The sequence below is a fragment of the Oreochromis aureus genome, linkage group 8 (assembly GCF_013358895.1).
Source record: "Oreochromis aureus strain Israel breed Guangdong linkage group 8, ZZ_aureus, whole genome shotgun sequence".
NCBI lineage: Eukaryota > Metazoa > Chordata > Actinopteri > Cichliformes > Cichlidae > Oreochromis > Oreochromis aureus.
Window position 1 is genome coordinate 20475427 of NC_052949.1, and position 17803 is coordinate 20493229.

The 17803-nt window shown below is 39.9% G+C and overlaps 1 protein-coding gene across 2 annotated transcripts; it reads right to left on the reverse strand.

The window, feature by feature from the left end:
- Nucleotides 1–558: 558 nt before the first annotated feature.
- Nucleotides 559–5280, reverse strand: LOC116320149 (abl interactor 2-like). 2 transcript variants are annotated; one of them, XR_005614026.1, is made up of 8 exons: nt 4956–5280; nt 4641–4808; nt 4289–4468; nt 4085–4152; nt 2822–3699; nt 1663–1705; nt 1344–1575; nt 559–1219 (listed from the first exon to the last, which is right to left on the reverse strand). XR_005614026.1 is itself a non-coding variant. In XM_039616053.1 (5 exons), the coding sequence occupies exons 1-5, from the start codon at nt 5097–5099 to the stop codon at nt 3324–3326; spliced, it is 936 nt and encodes a 311-aa protein (XP_039471987.1). In that variant the 5' UTR covers nt 5100–5280; the 3' UTR covers nt 2572–3323. The 2 variants fall into 2 exon arrangements, 1 of the variants encoding a protein (XP_039471987.1); XM_039616053.1 differs by lacking the exons at nt 559–1219; nt 1344–1575; nt 1663–1705 and having other exon boundaries at nt 2572–3699.
- Nucleotides 5281–17803: the final 12523 nt, after the last annotated feature.

The following is a 17803-nucleotide window of genomic DNA, read 5'->3' on the forward strand; positions in this document are numbered from 1 at the left end:
CTGCTGAGTGGAGAGCAAAGTGATCACCATCAGAAACAAAAAGCTTAAAATTAGTCAGAAAAACCACGTAGAGCCTGACATACCAAAGAATGTGTATTAAATATCACTGTATTAAAAGCTGAACTTCAGGTACAAAGGTGGAGCCATGTCAGCTGTTAATAAGATAATTATTAACTTAATTATTAAGATGATGTGTGACTCAAACAGAAACACTCTCAGTACTGTGATGCTGTCTGTGAATATTGCTCTGTCATAATGCCTTGACTTTTATATATGTACGTATATAAATTTAAGTCCTCCTCCATACTAATCCAGCACCTAATCCAGCACCTAATCCCGGAGCAAACAGGAAAGGGAAATGGATTTTGAACTGCAGTTTATTAAAGTGCAAGTGGAAAAAGGATTTTGAAAAAGGATTTTGAAATGCAGTTTATTAAATTGCAATTGGAAAAAGGATTTTGAGATGCAGTTTATTAAAGTGCAATTGGAAAAAGGATTTTGAAATGCAGTTTATTAAAGTGCAATTGGAAAAAGGATTTTGAAATGCAGTTTATTAAATTGGAATTCAAAAATGAATTTACAATTGCAGAATTTATTCTACAATTCATTATTTAAGCACAGAAATTTTTATTTCGATGCGCGTGGCTCTTGTGGTCCTCCATATTCCTCGGTCTTCCTTTGAGAAACATCAGGTCAGTTTTTTAAATGTGAATTTGTTGTGAAGCAGGATCATTACAATGAAACAGCAAAAACAAACAAACAAACAAAAAAAACTACAAGAAAACTTTTCACCAAAAACATATTTTATATATAAGTGCATTAGTGCATTTAAGTTTGAAATGAACTATGTCAATACAGGAATCTTTCGCCCACAATGTGGAATTACAATATTTAATCTAATACATACACCGAATGTCCCAAATGAAACTTCTGACCACATATATGCTCATATTTTGGAATGGATGGAAGAAGGCATAAATGGTCATGGGCTGAGTTAGGGGGATGATGGTGGACTGATGTAGGGTGGTGGTGCTGGTAGTAGTAGTGATGGTAGTGGCGGTGGCGGCGTTGGTGGCAGTGGTGACTGGTTGATGTAGGGTGGTGGGGCTGGCAGTGGTGGTGGCGACGGTGGTGGGGGAAGTGGGAGCTGGTTGAGGCACGGTGGTGGGTTGATGTAGGGTGGTGGTGAAGGTGGGTTGATGTAGGGTGGTGGTTCAAGCTGAAAAACAGGACATTTGATGAAGGAGCGTGCTTATTACTGGATTAAGAATAGACTCGGACAAGTGAACAACATGAGCATCATCATCATCATCATGACATGTCATAAATGCATGAATACTTACTATGTATGGAGGGGGAGGACTGTCATTTCTTAAGTTGTACACAGGAGGCTGAAAATACAGTTCATAAACGTGAATTACTTCCTCCTCGTCCCGCTGTTGCTCGTCCAGTATAGGAATCGTGTACACAGCGGGAGAATTATTGTAACTAGATGAGCAGTATTGTCCTGGTTCTCTATTATAAGTTAGGCAACAAAATATGCACACAAGGATGGCGACAATCAACACAGGAACCCTGGAAAGAGAAAGACAACTTAATCATTAACTAACATTAATAAAATGAGGTGTTCGTATCAATCTTGCCCTGAGAGGAAATACTTACAAATAAATAAGAAAGTTGAAGTCCATCAGATTTTTCTTTAAAGCTAAGTAAAGTTTAAGAAAAAAGAGCACTTGTCAAAAAATAAATACATTTTCAATCTCATTTTTAATTTATGAACTTAACTCTTCTTTATGGATGTTATGCAATCAGGTGTTCACTGTCTAAGTCTTACTAAGGAGAAGTTCAAAGGTAGATTTTTATCTTCTTCTACTGTCAGACTACAATAAAAAAAATACCTGGAAACACTTTATACATAATATGGCCTACGACTTAAGCTATAATTCCCCTGTAACTACAAGGAATTTAATGTATTTTACTTAAAATTACAATGAAATTACATTTACCTACAAATACTTAAAGCTGGGTACAGAAGGCACTCATTTCCTGTATATTTATTTAGAAAGTTATGATTAAACAGTGATGACTTGGCTCTATCATTATACAGTCACGTAGGCCTGTAAAAGAACAGCTGACTTAGAGAACATCCATCATGCACATTGACATATTGAGTATTAAATAAAAATGTAAAAAGGACAGATTTATTCCACTCCATAACAAGGCCAACACCCCATAAAATACAGTGAATTTACGATGTAAGACGTGAATATAGTGTTTGGTATTCCACAAAATGACCATGACATTTTACACTACTTTAAATTACTTATGCAGTACTTACATTTACTTACCGTATAATCATTTCTTTGTTTCCTGTAAAAACCTGATTTGTTGCCCACCTATTTTATTCTGTTATTCCTACCTTTAAGTATTTGTAGCTTGATATAATTACATTATAATTTAAAAACACTGATTTAATTACCGGGGAATTACACCTTAGTCACAGCACGTATTATAAATTCTTAGCGATGGTTGTTTAAGGTAAAGCTAATCAACATTTACGTTAAAACTTCATGTAACACAGACGTTTAATTGTTGCTAACACACTTTACATCACACCTCAGTACAAAATTAAACTTCAACAGAATGTGGATCAAACGAAGTGGAAGAATACAGCAAGCGAGGAAATTTTTTTTTCACTTTGAATGACATGTAATGACAGGCTGTGTGTGACCAGACTTCTCCTCGTGATATGGGCCTCGCTCAACAAAATCCATTACTAACAGATTCATCAAATGATTTCCATTCTTAAAATAAAGCTTACCTTCAGCTATATGCAGGTTAAGCAGAATGTTGACTTATATCAATGTACAGCCTCATGGACTTGTTTAAGAAGCAGAAATCACCTAGATTGGCGCTACTGACGCAACTTATCATCAGTTATGCTCTTGCTACACAGTATATTGACAGCTGCACTGGGCTAAAGTCCACTGCCATTAAAGGTAACAATATGAAGGTGTAATAAGGAAAGGAAATCACATTTGGGGTGGGGGGTGGGGTGGGGGGATAAGCAGACAAGGGAGAGCAAGAATCCCTGTTTCAGCTTGTTTTTAAGGAATGCAGTCGAGGTGTTGTTGAGACATGTTGGAGGAATCTGTACAGCGGCTATCTGTACCAACAGAACTGCCATTCAACAGGCTTTAAACCACTGCAAGCTCTCGAGCTAAAAAAAAAACAAAATGTTGATCTCACAGGCTTGTTCACAGTCTGAGTAACCGCAAGTAATATGAGAAGTTATTCTACCAAGTACAAGACACACTGTAATGTTACAGTCTTAGGGGAGGTGGGGGAGGTGGGGGAGGCGGTGGCGGCACATTAACAGAGGTGCCAGTGTTGAGACGTGGTGCTGACAGAAGAGGAGGCGGAGGAGGAAGAGGGGAACCTGAAGATATGGGAGGAGGTGGCGACGGGAAGGTGCTTGATGGGCTTATAGGTGGTGGAGGGGGAGGGGGAGGCGGGGGGAGATCTGTGGGCGAGGGGAAGGTGGGCGGAGGGGGGAGGTCAGCGTCCATGGAGAAAGAGGGAGGCGGCGGGGGAGTAGGCAGGTCGGGGTCCAAACTGGCCGAAGAGGCCGGAGGAGGAGGAGGCAGGCTGTTGTTGGCGGGGACTGAGGGTGGTGGCACAGCGATGCCGTGACTGGAGCTGTAGACAAGACATAAACACCATGAGCACTACAGATAACCTGACAGCGAAACTGTGTTTTTATAATGGAACAGTCCACATTCGTGAAATAAAAAGATTTAGAAGAAGTTGGAAACATGAACGCCACTCATGACTATGAAGGAGACTAGTGCTGGTGCACTGGTGCTCACAGAGAGACCACTCACACTCACATTCACACCCAGGACCTCACAGTGAACCCAGGACATTACTGCTGTGATGTGACAGTGCTAACCAGCCCACAAACATACCACCTTTTTCCATATCATAATAGTTCATTTTCATTAAGTTAAGGGTGTTAATTAAAACAACAATTATGTCAGTGTTTCCATAAAAAACTAGCCACAAAGAGGAAGTTTCTACATACAAAGAGGTGTCTGCAGTGCTCTGTATGCTGTCTGCAGTTCCTGCTCTCTTTCTGGGCGCTTCAGGGACCTATGGAGGGGAGAAAAATGAAGGCCACAGCACTTCTCCACATATAACATGTACCATACCGGGAAAACAGAGAGGATTCTTCTATAAAGCTTTCATCTAATAAGAAAGAAGACAAGCCTATCAGATTTTGCTTTACCTGAAAACTGTGTCCTATGTTGTCCAGTATGGAGTACGAGATTGGGTCCCTTGAGTAGGCTTCCTCGGGCTCCTTGCCTGAAGCTGGTGGGGTCATAAGCTTGGAAAAAGTCTTGTTTTTGGGGGTAGTGAACACACCGATCTCTCTCCTGGCCACCTTTTCAAAGTGGATAGCTGCAGCCTGCAGAGCACAGTGGAAACAGCTTCAGTCAGAAAGATGCAAGAATTCTCAATCACATCACTTGTTCCCCTGAGAACCTCTGACAAAGTTACTCTGTGGAAATTTTACATTGTAAATTACCTGCTTCACATATATGCAGCTAGCACTGTATTAAAAATATATGGCTATTTACCAGTGACAGCAGGTTGATGGAGGACTCCATGCCTTTAATCTGCCTGGCCTGTAAGTCCAGCAGTCTCAGCACAGAGCTGGCCACATTGTTAATCTGATAGGTCACACTGGCCAGCGACTGGTTCACCAAAGCCTTGATCTCTTCAACCGCCTTGGATTGATCTTCTGCCTGGATTGTTTAAAAATTAATTAAAATAATAGTAATAATAATGATGATGATGATGATTATAAAAGATCTAAAGATGCAAACCTATGAAAACTGTTTTTGTTTATATACCCCTTGTGGCCCTATTTTGGGAGTGGGGGCATTACTCACCTGAACATAATTGTTATCGCAGTAATCTGCCACTCGGTGGAGGTTGCTGCAGTTATCAACAAGGTCCTTCCTGGCAGCCGGCGCCTCTTGTAATATCTGAGTAACAAGTTCCGAAAAATTATTTTCCTCCGTCATTTCTTCCATGGGTGCCACTTAAAAAAAGCCCTGTAAAACCTTAAAGTGTACTTGTTAGTATCTGATGAAGATGGAAAAAGTTTTCTGGAAAGAGGTAGTCGACGCTGGGGAGTGTGTGGACGGTGGGGAACGCGGAAAAATACTGCAGGGTACAGAATTTAGAGCAGCTGGTCCCAGGGCAGGGCTAACAAGTGAGGTCTAGACTGAGACTGCTTAAGCAACATCTGTCTCGCGAGAAACAAAAAAATAGAGTACAATTTTTTACATTTATTTTTTGGTGGGGGTAATGTGTTACACGTCCCATAGTTTGCTTGATAAAATAATTTAAAATAATTTTGCAGGTTTTTAAGGAGCCCGAATGAAAGTCACTTGCATTATTTGTTAAGTCCACTAGAGGTCAGTGTAGTTTAAATAAAATAACTCCAGGTCTGTCGACGGCGGTTGCCCTCTGCGATGACAACAACGGTGGGGGTGAGGATGATGATCATCGCTCGATTCGCTCCACACGTTTGGATGTAATCTGTGGAAAGCAGGTATTTTTTTAATGATAAATTCAGGTAAGTATGAGTCAGAGAGATGACGTTTGTAATTAGGTTCTTACATAATTGCGAAACGCTTCGCCAAGTTTAAATACATTGCATTGTTTTACATATCCTGTATAAACACATTCAATTCCCCAACATCCTTCTTTGAGTTCTGGGTAAAAGTTCACAAGTCCCTGACTCCAGGTTTCCAACAACCTTGCGTTGGTTTACATTGCTTATGCCCTTTTTGGGGCCATGCGATAAACCACAAGAGGAACTGACCTTAACTCCAGTTATTTTGAGTTTGATTATAGCCTTTTATCTAAACAGTAAAGAGAGAGAGTACAAATCATCATAATACTGCAAGATATATTTAAAAACCTTATGTTGTCTTGGTCTGATCACCCATTCAATTCAAATTAGTTCAGACACTTCACTTGAAATATTTCCTACTGCTGGATTGACTGCTTTGACATTTGTAGACGATCCCTAGAGGCTGCATCATAACAATCCCCTGACTTTCCCCTAGTGGTACCATGAGTTCGACATTTGGACTCTATTTGAATCTCTTAATCATGATTACCTACCATGGCGCTTGGTACAGTTCCCTGGATTTCATGGAGGAAAGCTGCAGTTCAGCTGCTGAGTAAAAACAAACAATTTACAGTTAACAAGAAACATCAAGAGGCTGTGGCAAGATGTGTCTGTACCAGGAGCATCTGGAGAATAGAAAACAGGCAAAACAGGCAACAGAAAAAATAGTTTACTGCTACCAACACAGGGATGGTTCTAATTTGACAAAACAGCTCTGTGCTAATCTAGCTTTCTTGCTGCCAAGGTCTTGTGAGGAGACCCTGACAGACGTAGTTAGAAACCCTTTTGGATGTGGTACCATGCAGCTTCAAGCCCTGATCCCGCTTTTATACTGAAGTAGCAGCCATTGCAAAATAAATGTAGTCTTTCTTTATCATTATTTTAATGGCATCTGCTTTTTCTGTCTTTCACTTTTTTTTTTAAAATCTGGTTATAGATATCTTTATCTTTTAACTCAGTGGTTCCCAAACTTTTTTTGCCAGGCCCCCTTTTTACAAGAAAAATGTTGCCCCCCCACACACACACACATCCTCCAAACACACACACCCATATTTTGTTTACAAACTCCATTGCGGTTTATTTCACACCTCAAACATTTAGTAAACAATTAAGCAAATACAAGTAAACTGCAATAAATTACAGGTGGTAATAAAATATACTACTAACTCTTTTACGCTACGTCCACACCTACACGGGTATTTTTGAAAACGCAGCTGTTTCTATTCAATTCAATTCAATTCAATTTTATTTATATAGCGCCAAATCACAACAAAAGTCGCCTCAAGGCGCTTTATATTGTACAGTAGATAGCACAATAATAAGTAGATAGCACAATAATAATCTATGCGTTTGGGCTTTTCGTCAACACGTAAACGGCGTGGCGATTCACCGAAAACGGAGATTATTTAAAACTCCTTTTTTGCGTTTACGTGTGGACGAGGATTACAGATTTCTGCCAATAGGTAGTCACGGTGTAATTATTTTACGTGTAGTTGTTTTTTTTCCTGTGTAATATTCAACATTGCTATCAATACATTTTTCAAAAAATGCCTCTCTGTGCAAAATGGGTTTAAACACATAAACAGCTGTGGGATACTGTTTGTCCGTGATTTGAACAGGGGGAACAAATTACGGCAGGATCAGCCTGATATTATTTGTATCCCACTGTAACTTTACTGCATAAAGAGCTAACATGTCCAAAATGTCAGGAGTAGTTAGTTATTACAAGAAGTGTTTGTGAACTAAAAATCAAGAATGTTGGATACTGTTTGTCCGTGATTTGGAGAGCCCAGCGCGTGCTCCTGACGCAGGGGAGACCTACCTTGGCACTTGTGCAGGTGAAGCCAAAGGGAAGATATGCTTCACCATATTTTCTAGTCTTTGGCTTGGAAGGAAGTTTGTTTGGAAACATATTTGGCGATGCTTCATCTCCTGCTTTGCGTTTGTGTGGGAGCCCCGTCAAAAACCTGTCCATTAGCAGTGTCCAAGCGCTCTTTTTTTTTTTTTTTTTTCTTTTCATACCGCGCCCCCCCTGCAATGGCTCTGCGCCCCCCCTAGGGGGCGGGCCCCACACTTTGGGAACCTCTGTTTTAACTTGAGCCTAGAATTCAAGTCATGCTTAATCTATTATGCTAGTGTAATAGATTTTTGCCACAGTGTGTACAGTTATCAGTTTAGTTGATATTACAGAGTTATTAGGATCTGTGGTGACTGATAACAAGTTTTTGATAACTTTATTTCTTTATTGGATACTCGTTTCACAAGACTAATATTCAGTGCAATATCAAAGCTATCATATGATTAATGAACTCCATCTTTATCATTTAACTTATTTTAATTTTTTGGACATTTTATCTTATTCCTATCCTTTGTTTGACTTGAGTCTTAAATGCTGCATTTTAATTGATATGTAAATTCCCTCCAAGTTTGTTTTTCTGTGTTTCTGGACTCTTTGAAAGGACTTAAAAAAGTAACACAGAAATGTGTTGTCACATGTGCAACACCTTTTGCGTGAATTTTGACACAACATGTGTAAAAAACGCTTAAAATGACTTTAAAACAACTTTCAAAATAAACACGTGTGAGAAATCTGACACATGTCCCTGAGGTGATGCAACACGTGTTAGCACTTTATGTGTTGTTGTTAATACATCTGTAAGAGTGCAGGAAGGGCTTTTTAAGGCTGGCTTTGATAAGCGCTATACAAAGAACATTTCTTCTTCTTCCTCTTATTTTTATTTGATTGTTATATTTGGCAGCGTTTGTGTGCCATCATTCTGTCTGTAACCACAATAACTTTAAATGACGTTCTGAATGAATTCTGATAAAACGTTTAGGGAAGTGGAGTTAACCATCCAATAAAATTTGCCTTACATCCAGTAAAGTCTACAAGGTCAGCTCAGGTATTGGTGGGAAATTGACAAAAGCCTTACAAGTGAGAAACTATGATTCTTGTAAGTATTGTGTTTATTAGAAATATATAGAAAGCACCGTATACAGATTTAAAATATGTCCCATTTGACCTCTGACCTGTCTTTGGAAGCCAACAGACTGACCTGAACATAAAGGCGTATGAGGGAATTCTGAAAATCACATTACAATAACAGGTTACAAGCATGTAAATGCATAACATTTTAAATATGTGTGCAGTGTTTCTTAATAAGTATAATTTTTAATAAAATAAAATAAACTGATGATCAAAACCTTTTTTTGCTTGCTATGCATTAAAAATTTAAACCAATTTACTAAACAATTAAATGAATGCTACACATGCATTATATCCACAAAAATACAAATAATAAAAAATAATGATACTTTAAATAATGTGGTTTCAACAGGGCAAATAACAAAGGTCTGATTTTTTGTCTTTAGCTTCAGTTGACTAGATCTTTCATTTCTTTTATTTTTTCATTTCTTTTGTTTTATTTTTTATTGATCATTTTATGAATGCCAACACCAGTTCTGCAAATTGTGCCTTGTGCTGCAGCAGCACTTTATCTAAGCTCTCCAGTCATGACAAACAGTAGTGATTCAACACACTATGCCAAGACAAGAAGTTATGGGCTCACAACATAATATACTACGGAGCAGCTGAGGAAAGGGAAAACACTCTATACTTACCTTTCGGCACTCTCACTGACCTCAGACATTATGTCAACTTAAATGCACAACTGTGGTGTTTTAACCTGTTCATTAATGGCTGTGACTGTGTTTTTTAGTCCTCTCGGTACTGGAAAAAGAAAAGGTTTGTGTGAAGAGTGTTAAGTAATGAACAAGTTCGCTACTTTAGCTTTGACCATCTGATAAGATCTGAACTGTTACTTTTATCAGTGAACCCCAACCCACTGCAAATGAGTAGTATTCAAATCTAAGTCCAACGTGCATATCAGTCAGGACAGCACGAACTGCTGTTTTATGGTCTTGTTTACACCGGGGAACTATTCAAGTGTGAAGCTGTTTATCTTTTAAAATGGAATTGCTTGTAGTGCCTTTACCCTCAAAATACATCCCATTCACTAGAGGGCATGGAAAAATATATTCTTGGTCATTTTAATTAAATATCAAAGAACCTGGTAGAAGCAAGTCAGGTTCAAAGCATGTGTAGAGCAATGCTGGGACTAACATAACATCAACAAACCCGAAGAAGAAGTCATATAGTTTAGGTTTGTAATAGTTGCAAGAAAAGTGAAATCGAGCCTCTTGAACTGAACTAATCTACGGCCCCTGGCGCCGGTTCATGCTGCATACTTATTTGAACAGAAGTAAAAATTAAAAAAATAAATGTTCTGTTGACATTCTATGTCTGGGTGTATTCATGAGGGTTGAAGAAACAGTTTCCATAACATTTAAAAATATTTTCAATTTGACGTTGTTTATATGGAGCAGTGTTCTCCTCGTTGCCTTTTTTTCTGCTATTTTTACGTCTGTTGGCATGTTATCACTACCAGCTGTTGAAACCATTGCCTGGACGTGGTTCATGTTGCACACAAGGATTTTTTTTGTGCAACATCGCTCCGATTAATGCCCTGTTTTGATACTTCTATGAATCTTAATGAAAGGTTCTTTTGGCTGGGCCCTTGTTTCCCATGGGGCTGCAGCAGTAGATAGACAATCATGTCTGATTTTTATAACAGATGCTCTTCGTGATATAGCGCTCCTATTTATCTCTGCTTGGGACTGGTACTAGGAGTAAACTAGCCTGAAATCCCCCTGATGCTTTTTCTGACTCTTGAACTGGAGATCTTTTACACTTAAGGCTTAAATCATTTCTTTTTGATCAAGCTTAAAGGTGACCCTGAATCCTCCCTTCATTATGGAGCAGTAGGCCTAGACTGCTCCCATTATCCACTGTGTTTTTCTGCTTCACTCTCCATGTGTTTATACAACACTTTGCATTTAATCATTAGTTATTAATAATCCCTGGCTCTCTTCCACAGTGTGTTTTCTGTCCTATCTCCCTCCCCTCTCCCCTTCACCAATCATTGCAGATGGCTTCAGCAGAAACTCGAGCCTGGTTATGCTGAAGGTTTCTTCCTGTTAAAAGGGAGTTTTACCTCCCCACTGTTGCCAAGTGCTCGCTGATAGTGAGTTGTTTGATAGTTGGGGTTCTCTCTGTATTATTGTGGGGTCTTTACCTTACGATAAAATGTAATTACTGTTGATTACTGTTGTTTTGATTTGGTGCTATAGAAATAAAATTTAATTTAATGTGATAACCACTACATCACTGTGAAAATTTGCTGGTCATTTTTTAAAAAAAACCCCTCAAGAGTTCCTTCTAATGCCAGGATTACACCTACCAAGTTTGGATCAACTGTCTTTGAGACAGATGAAAGAATAACAGACATATAGAGATTCCTTTATTCATCAATAAGAATAAGTCAGACAAATGTTGATTAAGCTGGAATAATTACAGATGCCTAAATAGAGTTTAGGTTGTTGTAATTGTAAGTGAAGAAACTCCATCCTAGTTTGGTTTAATGTCATCCTATACACTGCCATACCTGCCTGCATACACTGATACACACATACAGCCCAGCAGCTGACATTTCCAATGGCGTGCAACATATAGCTGTTTGTGAAGATTGGATATTCTGGGCTATCACAGTTTCTCCACACTTCACAGACTTCCATTAGACGAAAAGCCAAATTTAATTATAGTTCTAGGGAGTGCAGGAAGATTGCATTAAAGGGACACATATCACACAGAGACACACACAAAAAAGGCAGCAGTTAACACTCTTTCATTGTCTCTCTGGGTACGCGCAACTGACAACTCAATTCCAGTTAGTCTTCAGGCACCTGCTGCCCTAGTCTTAAACTGTTTTTAGCCTATGAGCCACTGGCTTACAAAAACTCAGAGCTTTTCTTTTGATGAATTTCTTTTCTTATCACAGCTGTGTCATTATTTCAGGATAAAATAGCTTTCTTTACACTTTATATAGATTGTGGTTTTCTTAAGTACAGTCAGTGTCACAACAAGATGCTATCAGAAACACGTGTGAGGACATGAAAAGTCTCTCACCGTCATACCTGATTAGATTTCCATCAGCTCAGCTGGGATGCGTTCTGTAAATAAGTGTTCAGGGTCGTTGCACGTGCTGAGCATATGGCGCACGTTTTCAAAGAGGTCAGCAAGTCCAAGCGCAGGGACATTAAAAACTCTTTCAAGATATCAGCTATGTGGTGTGGTAGATATCTATGACTTCTAGTTGCCTTAGTGAGATAGATGGAGATTCACATGCAGGACAGTACAACCGAAACTGCTGTCACACAGTTGCCCACTTAGCTCCAAAGACAGAACTGCTCTGATTTAACAGTGGGTTCAGATTTAATTTTCTGTAACAGGGATTATACCGCGGTTGTCATTTCAATGTTAATTACCTTCACTGGCTAAAGTGACCCGATCATAATAAGCTAGCCAACGTGTTATAGCTCACACAAAGTGCTCAAGAGTTCATTTATCTCGTAAATAAAATGTCAGCATCAGCTCAATTACATCTGTTATCTGCTTCAGAGGGAAGACGCTATCAGCAGCAGTGCAATAATTTCCACCAGCAAAGCCATCTGGTGAGACATCCATTTTAGACCCCCCCATCCTCCAACCCCCTTAACATAACATGATTAGACATTTTAAAGCCCTAATCTATTAATTTACTGTAGTCATGTTAAAATCAAGGTTAATGACTTTGTTAACTGTCTTTAACAGCTGTTATAAATCAAAGTGCATGATGCTGTGGGTTAGTATGAAGAAGCTGCAAGCATAAATGACTCTTAAACAAGCAACCGATGCCTTGACCTATGAAAAATATGATTGATCGAGGCGTCTTATTTAGATCAAAACAGTAAACTAGTGTCTTAAGAAAATGTTCTTCACTCGATCCCTTCCATCTGCAATATAAGATCAGGCGGTCTAGATCAGATGTTTTATGGTCCCACTACCTGTGGCCTAAAGACATACTCCCTCATTTTGTCACAGGACTCTAGGGTATATATGATAAAACAACAACAACAACAACAACAACAATTAAAAACAAAACAAGCAAACAAACAAAAATCTGATTTCTTTCCTTAAATGTCAGGTTTTCAAACTTAACAAACATTCGCATGTGGGCTCAACATCAGCAGCAGGACAATTTTGGATTTCAATGCTTTGTTTTTGTTTGAAAAATGTACATGTATCTAATAATAATAGCAATGCTTACATCTTAGCTTAAGAAACGCTTTGAAAAGACATCAGGGCCCTGTTTCAGAAAGCCGGTTTAGTGCAAACTCTGAGTAAGTATACCCTGAGTTAACGAAAACTCTGGGTTTTCGGTTTCACAAAGCGAGTTTCGATTAATTCTGAGTGAGTTACTATGACGACACACTCCGTGAAGCTAACCAGCCCCCTAGCAGGTTTACTTCAACTAACCCTGACTTTCTCTGCCTCTTTGTCGGAAACCTGACTGTAGAAAGTGTCAGACATGGTGCCCCTTCCTTGAAGAGCCAGTAGATGTTGAAGCCCAAATTCTCCATGAGCTCTCCGCCGGGAGAGAGTGATTAGAGCGCGTTTGGACATTTTATCATTTCCTGATGATTTTCTGTGTGAACGTTACCGTTTTTCAGTTATTCAAATAAATCTATAATTTATTTGAATAACATCCTCAGGCCTTATATTGCTCATATAAGGCCTGAGGGTGTTATTCAAATAAATTATAGATTTATTTGAATAACATCAGCCCCCACCTGTTTTTCGGGCCTCCGCTTTTTTTCTGTTGGCTATAACGGGTCACATTTGAGCATACAGAGTAAGCAAATATGTACTTGTAATGTGCTCAGATAATTTCAAGCGCTTACAGAAAGAAAATTAATGTAGCCTCTAACTGCAATTGATTTACATAGGACAAACAGACCAAGCACTATGGCTCATAATACAATTACACCTTACCTGTTTGGACTATATTTTTATATTTCATTTTTACTTGCTGCCAGGAACGTTTGGGGCCTGTTGGGTTGCACCTGCGCTCACATCACAAAATAAAATGTATAAAATAAAAAATAAAATGAAATATGATAAAATAACCTATCCCCTCTTTTGAGGGGATAGGTTAATTGGATAATCCAAATTGTCACTAGGTGTGAATGTGTGAGTGAATGTGAGCGTGAATGGTTGTCTGTCCCTGTGTGTTGGCCCTGCGACAGACTGGCGACCTGTCCAGGGTGTACCCCGCCTCTCGCCCTATGACAGCTGGGATAGGCTCCAGCGCCCCCCGCGACCCTGGAAAGGATAAGCGGAAGCGAATGGATGGATGATAAAATAACGTGTTAAATGGGTGGAAATCCCTAGATCAATGTTTAAATTAACACTCACGCATTGACTTTGTCGGCTATGTTTTGCCATGCATGCTCCCTTTCTTTTGCAGCTGCGGCTGTGTTACTTTTTTCCGCAAAATTTGCATGTTATCGGCATATGCTGCCATCAGAATTTCGGCCTCAAGCGCTGTAAAATACATTGACCGCGCCTTCGTTCCCTCCGTCTCCATGGTGACTCGCTTAATCTGTGCTCCACTAATCAGGGCTTTATGTATCCTCGTGCGCGCGCTTAACTTGGGGTTAAAGCAACTCCGCGTTGATTGAACTAATTGTTATCAGCCTTTCTGAAACCGAATATTCCGAGTTGGACAGTTCGGGGTTACTCAACCCTGAGTATCATTTTTAACTCTGAGTTTTCTAAACCCGCTTTCTGAAACAGGGCCCTGATCTTACTGGATATCTATATTAATATGAACTGGAGCTCTTCCCAGACCTGGACCAGCTCCTGGACAGTCTGAGGTGCAACCTGGTGGCCATCATCTACCCAGAACGATAATGTTAAAGACAGCATGTTCTCCACAGCTTCTCCAGATCCTTTTACATCTGTCATATGTCCTCAAGGTGAACCCGCTCTCATCTGTGAAAATCACAGGGTGACAGTGGTGGACCTGCCATTTCTGGTTTCCTATGACAAATGCCAATGAGGCTCCACAGTGGAGCGGTGAGCACAGGTCCCTCAGACCACGTTAAAATCTGTTTCTGATTGTTTGGTCAGAGACACTCACACCAGTGGCCTGCTGGAAGCTATTTTTAAGGGCTCTGTCTGTGTCATACGAAATCCCTGTCATTTCTGTTCCTCTTTGCACAAAGGAGCAGATACTCATCCTTCTGATGAGTTGAGGACCTTCTTCAGGCCTGTCCAGCTCTCCTAGAATCTCCTCCATGCTCTTGAGTCTGTACTGGGAGACATACCAAACCGTTTAGCAATGGAACATACTTATATGCCATCCTGGAGGAGTTGGACTACCTGTGCAACCTCTGTGGGTTCCAGGTATCACCTCATGCTACCAGTAGTGACGCTGACCTGTTCCCGTTTTGGGGGTTTTCTCATAGTTATCACTCTGTTGTTAATTTCATTTACACCAAAGCAACTGAAACTGTTTAAAAACCCCCTTGCTGCTTAACTGACCAGATCAATACCCCACAAGTTGAACTGACTTGATACTATACTCTGATTAAAAGTGTTCCTTTCATTTTTTTTTTTTAGCAGCCAGGACATAAAAAACACATATGATATAAAAGTAAGAAGCAAAAACAAGGACCCAGACACATGTCCTTTATAACACTATGATTTACTTTTTTCCAGGATCTCGTTTAAAGTGTAACCACAGTCCGGTGAATGATCTGCTGGTTGGTAGCAATAAAGCCAGCTGACATATTTCAGTACTGTCTCAATGTAACTTGAGTGTGAATGTAACAACGACATAATTTACCTTTCACGAGGACAGTTTTGTTTGTGCATACCTGGTGACACAATGAATGCACCTGCTGGTGCAATAAAGTAAGTCACATAGATACAACCCTGTAGCTCTGCGCAGTATAGGAGGATAGATGCAGTATGCTTGAAACCATGTTGGGGAACAGTGAATGCAAACATTTATACAAAGCTAAAATGATTCAGTTCGAACAGTTTATTACTTTTGTTTGTTTAAACCTTAAGGTCAGTTTAAAGCTAAAACTGGTGGCAGTTTTAGCCAAAAACTTTAAATAAATTAAAGTGCAAACCAGTACTTGGAGAAAGTTAAAGAATATGGTGAACAAAGTGGAACATTGAACTCCTGAAGAGACAGCTATCCAAAGCTCTATGAAGTTTTAATTATGAGGTGACGAAAACATGACTGTTAATAAGTGTCGACTTATGTTTGTGCAACTGTTAACTGTTAACATAACTGATTCATACTCCCGTCCTCTCCACACCCTCTCACCCAGCATTACCTCTTTGGCTTCTTCAGCCTTGTGTCACGATCCTGGGTTTTGTCATCGTAGTTTTCAGTTTGGATATTACCTTTGGTTAGATTATGTTTTCATTTTGATCTTGTAAGTTATTAAGTTTTTCCTGCCCACCTATTTCCCCCCCATGCCTAATCTGCATTTCTATGTTATCTCCCGTGTTTAGTTTTGTCTTTGAAGTTACTTTTGTCTGTCAAGTTCATGTGTCTTAGTTTCAGTCTCAGTGTGCTTGTCACTTCCTGTTTTATTTTGATAGTCACTTGTGTGCAGTTAGATTATGTTCAGCTGTGTTCCCCAGGTGTTTCCTCTTTGCCCTGATTCCCTCTTGTGTAAAGATAGTCTGTATCAATCTCTTTCTAGTGTCATGATCTCTTTCATCCCTCTACTGTGTGTTCTGCTGGTTTGTATTCCTGAGTTCCTGCCAGTAGGTTATTAATCTTTACCAGCAAAACGGCTGTTTTTGAGTTTAGTTTTTATCTCAGTGTCCTGCATTTTGGATCCTACCCTGCCTGCTTCACACAGCATTACATGACACTTTGACGGTCTAATAAAGAGAGTGAAAATACATGTATGTGTTGGGTTGTAACCAGGGTTAAAAATGCCAAACGTTGTTTTTGTCTTTTTTCTTAGGTATTTATAAGCTGTAGATGATTTCACATTACTGTGCTCACTGAATGCTGTGTGTACTGTAATTTTATTCAAATGGCTTTGTCAGGGGATTACTGGGAAGTGAAATACTGTAGCAGCTTGGTTTGGGATTAAGAAAAACTCAGTGAATTTGGTTTGTTTACTCAATTATGGCAGGAACACGTGCACATGGTTCTTATTTTAGAGAAAAGAAATGTCTCAGAATATTTCCCCTTTACTGAATAAGCTTCCAGTATTATGGTTTTGCACAAATTGCTCTGACGGTTGCTGTGCAACAGCCAGTGAAATAAGGCTTATTACATGCTACATTATAGTGGGACTGTACACTTAACTGCAGTTGTGTCACATAGCCTCAGTGGTGTAAACATCCTCATTCTAGGTAATCTAAACAGTGACGTTATGAATGCGTGGGATCCGAGAACATGATGATTATGATGCACACTGACCACAATATTCAACTGAAGTTGCTCACCATTTTTTGGTTACTTGCTTCCTTTTTCTGCTGATCTCTCAGTCCTTTTGTCCAGAGTCCTGCCACCCCCCCACCCTCCAGCTTCATTCCCTTATCCCCTCTTTCATTTGCCCTGTCTTTATAACTCCCCCTCCCGACTGAGCTAAAGGAGGGAACTGAGAGCAAAGTATGTGGAGTCCCTCCCAGACACTCCACTGCCGGTTAGTGAGGAGCCACTATTCTACAGGGAGCCAAGAAGGCAGGCACACTGCACCAGTGTGTCATAGTCTGTATCTCATCTTGCTTGTTAATGAAACTTCTGATCAGCCAGCCATCCAAATCCTGTCAGGCTGGTGTACAGAAACGGAATTAAGGGAAGGGAGAAAATTACAGAGGAAGGGGGTGTATGGGGTACTTTGTTCAGTGGTGTAAAGTAGTAAGAGGGAAGGCTGCAGGGAAATGTGGGCTGGGTTACACTGGCACTTAAAAAGAAGCTCGCGTTGGCTCCTGTGCATTTCACCAGCAGCCAGGCTGGGAGGCAAAGAAGGGAAGAGTGAAGGAGTGGATGAGACAACAGCTTCAGGGGGAAGGTGTACTCTCACTTCATTGAAGCAAGTGTATTTTTAGCCCTTCCACCCAACTACTTCACTTCACAGCTTTTTCTTCCACTGTGTCTTTGGTGGGAGCTAGCC

Excerpts from the sequence above, each read along its gene's own strand:
- LOC116320149 (XM_039616053.1), bottom strand. The coding sequence starts at position 5,099 with ATGGAAGAAATGACGGAGGAAAATAATTTTTCGGAACTTGTTACTCAG. Across the intron at positions 4,809-4,955 it reads GCGATAACAATTATGTTCAG|GCAGAAGATCAATCCAAGGC; the intron begins GTGAGTAATGCC and ends TAAACAATCCAG. Across the intron at positions 4,469-4,640 it reads CCATCAACCTGCTGTCACTG|GCTGCAGCTATCCACTTTGA; the intron begins GTAAATAGCCAT and ends TGTGCTCTGCAG.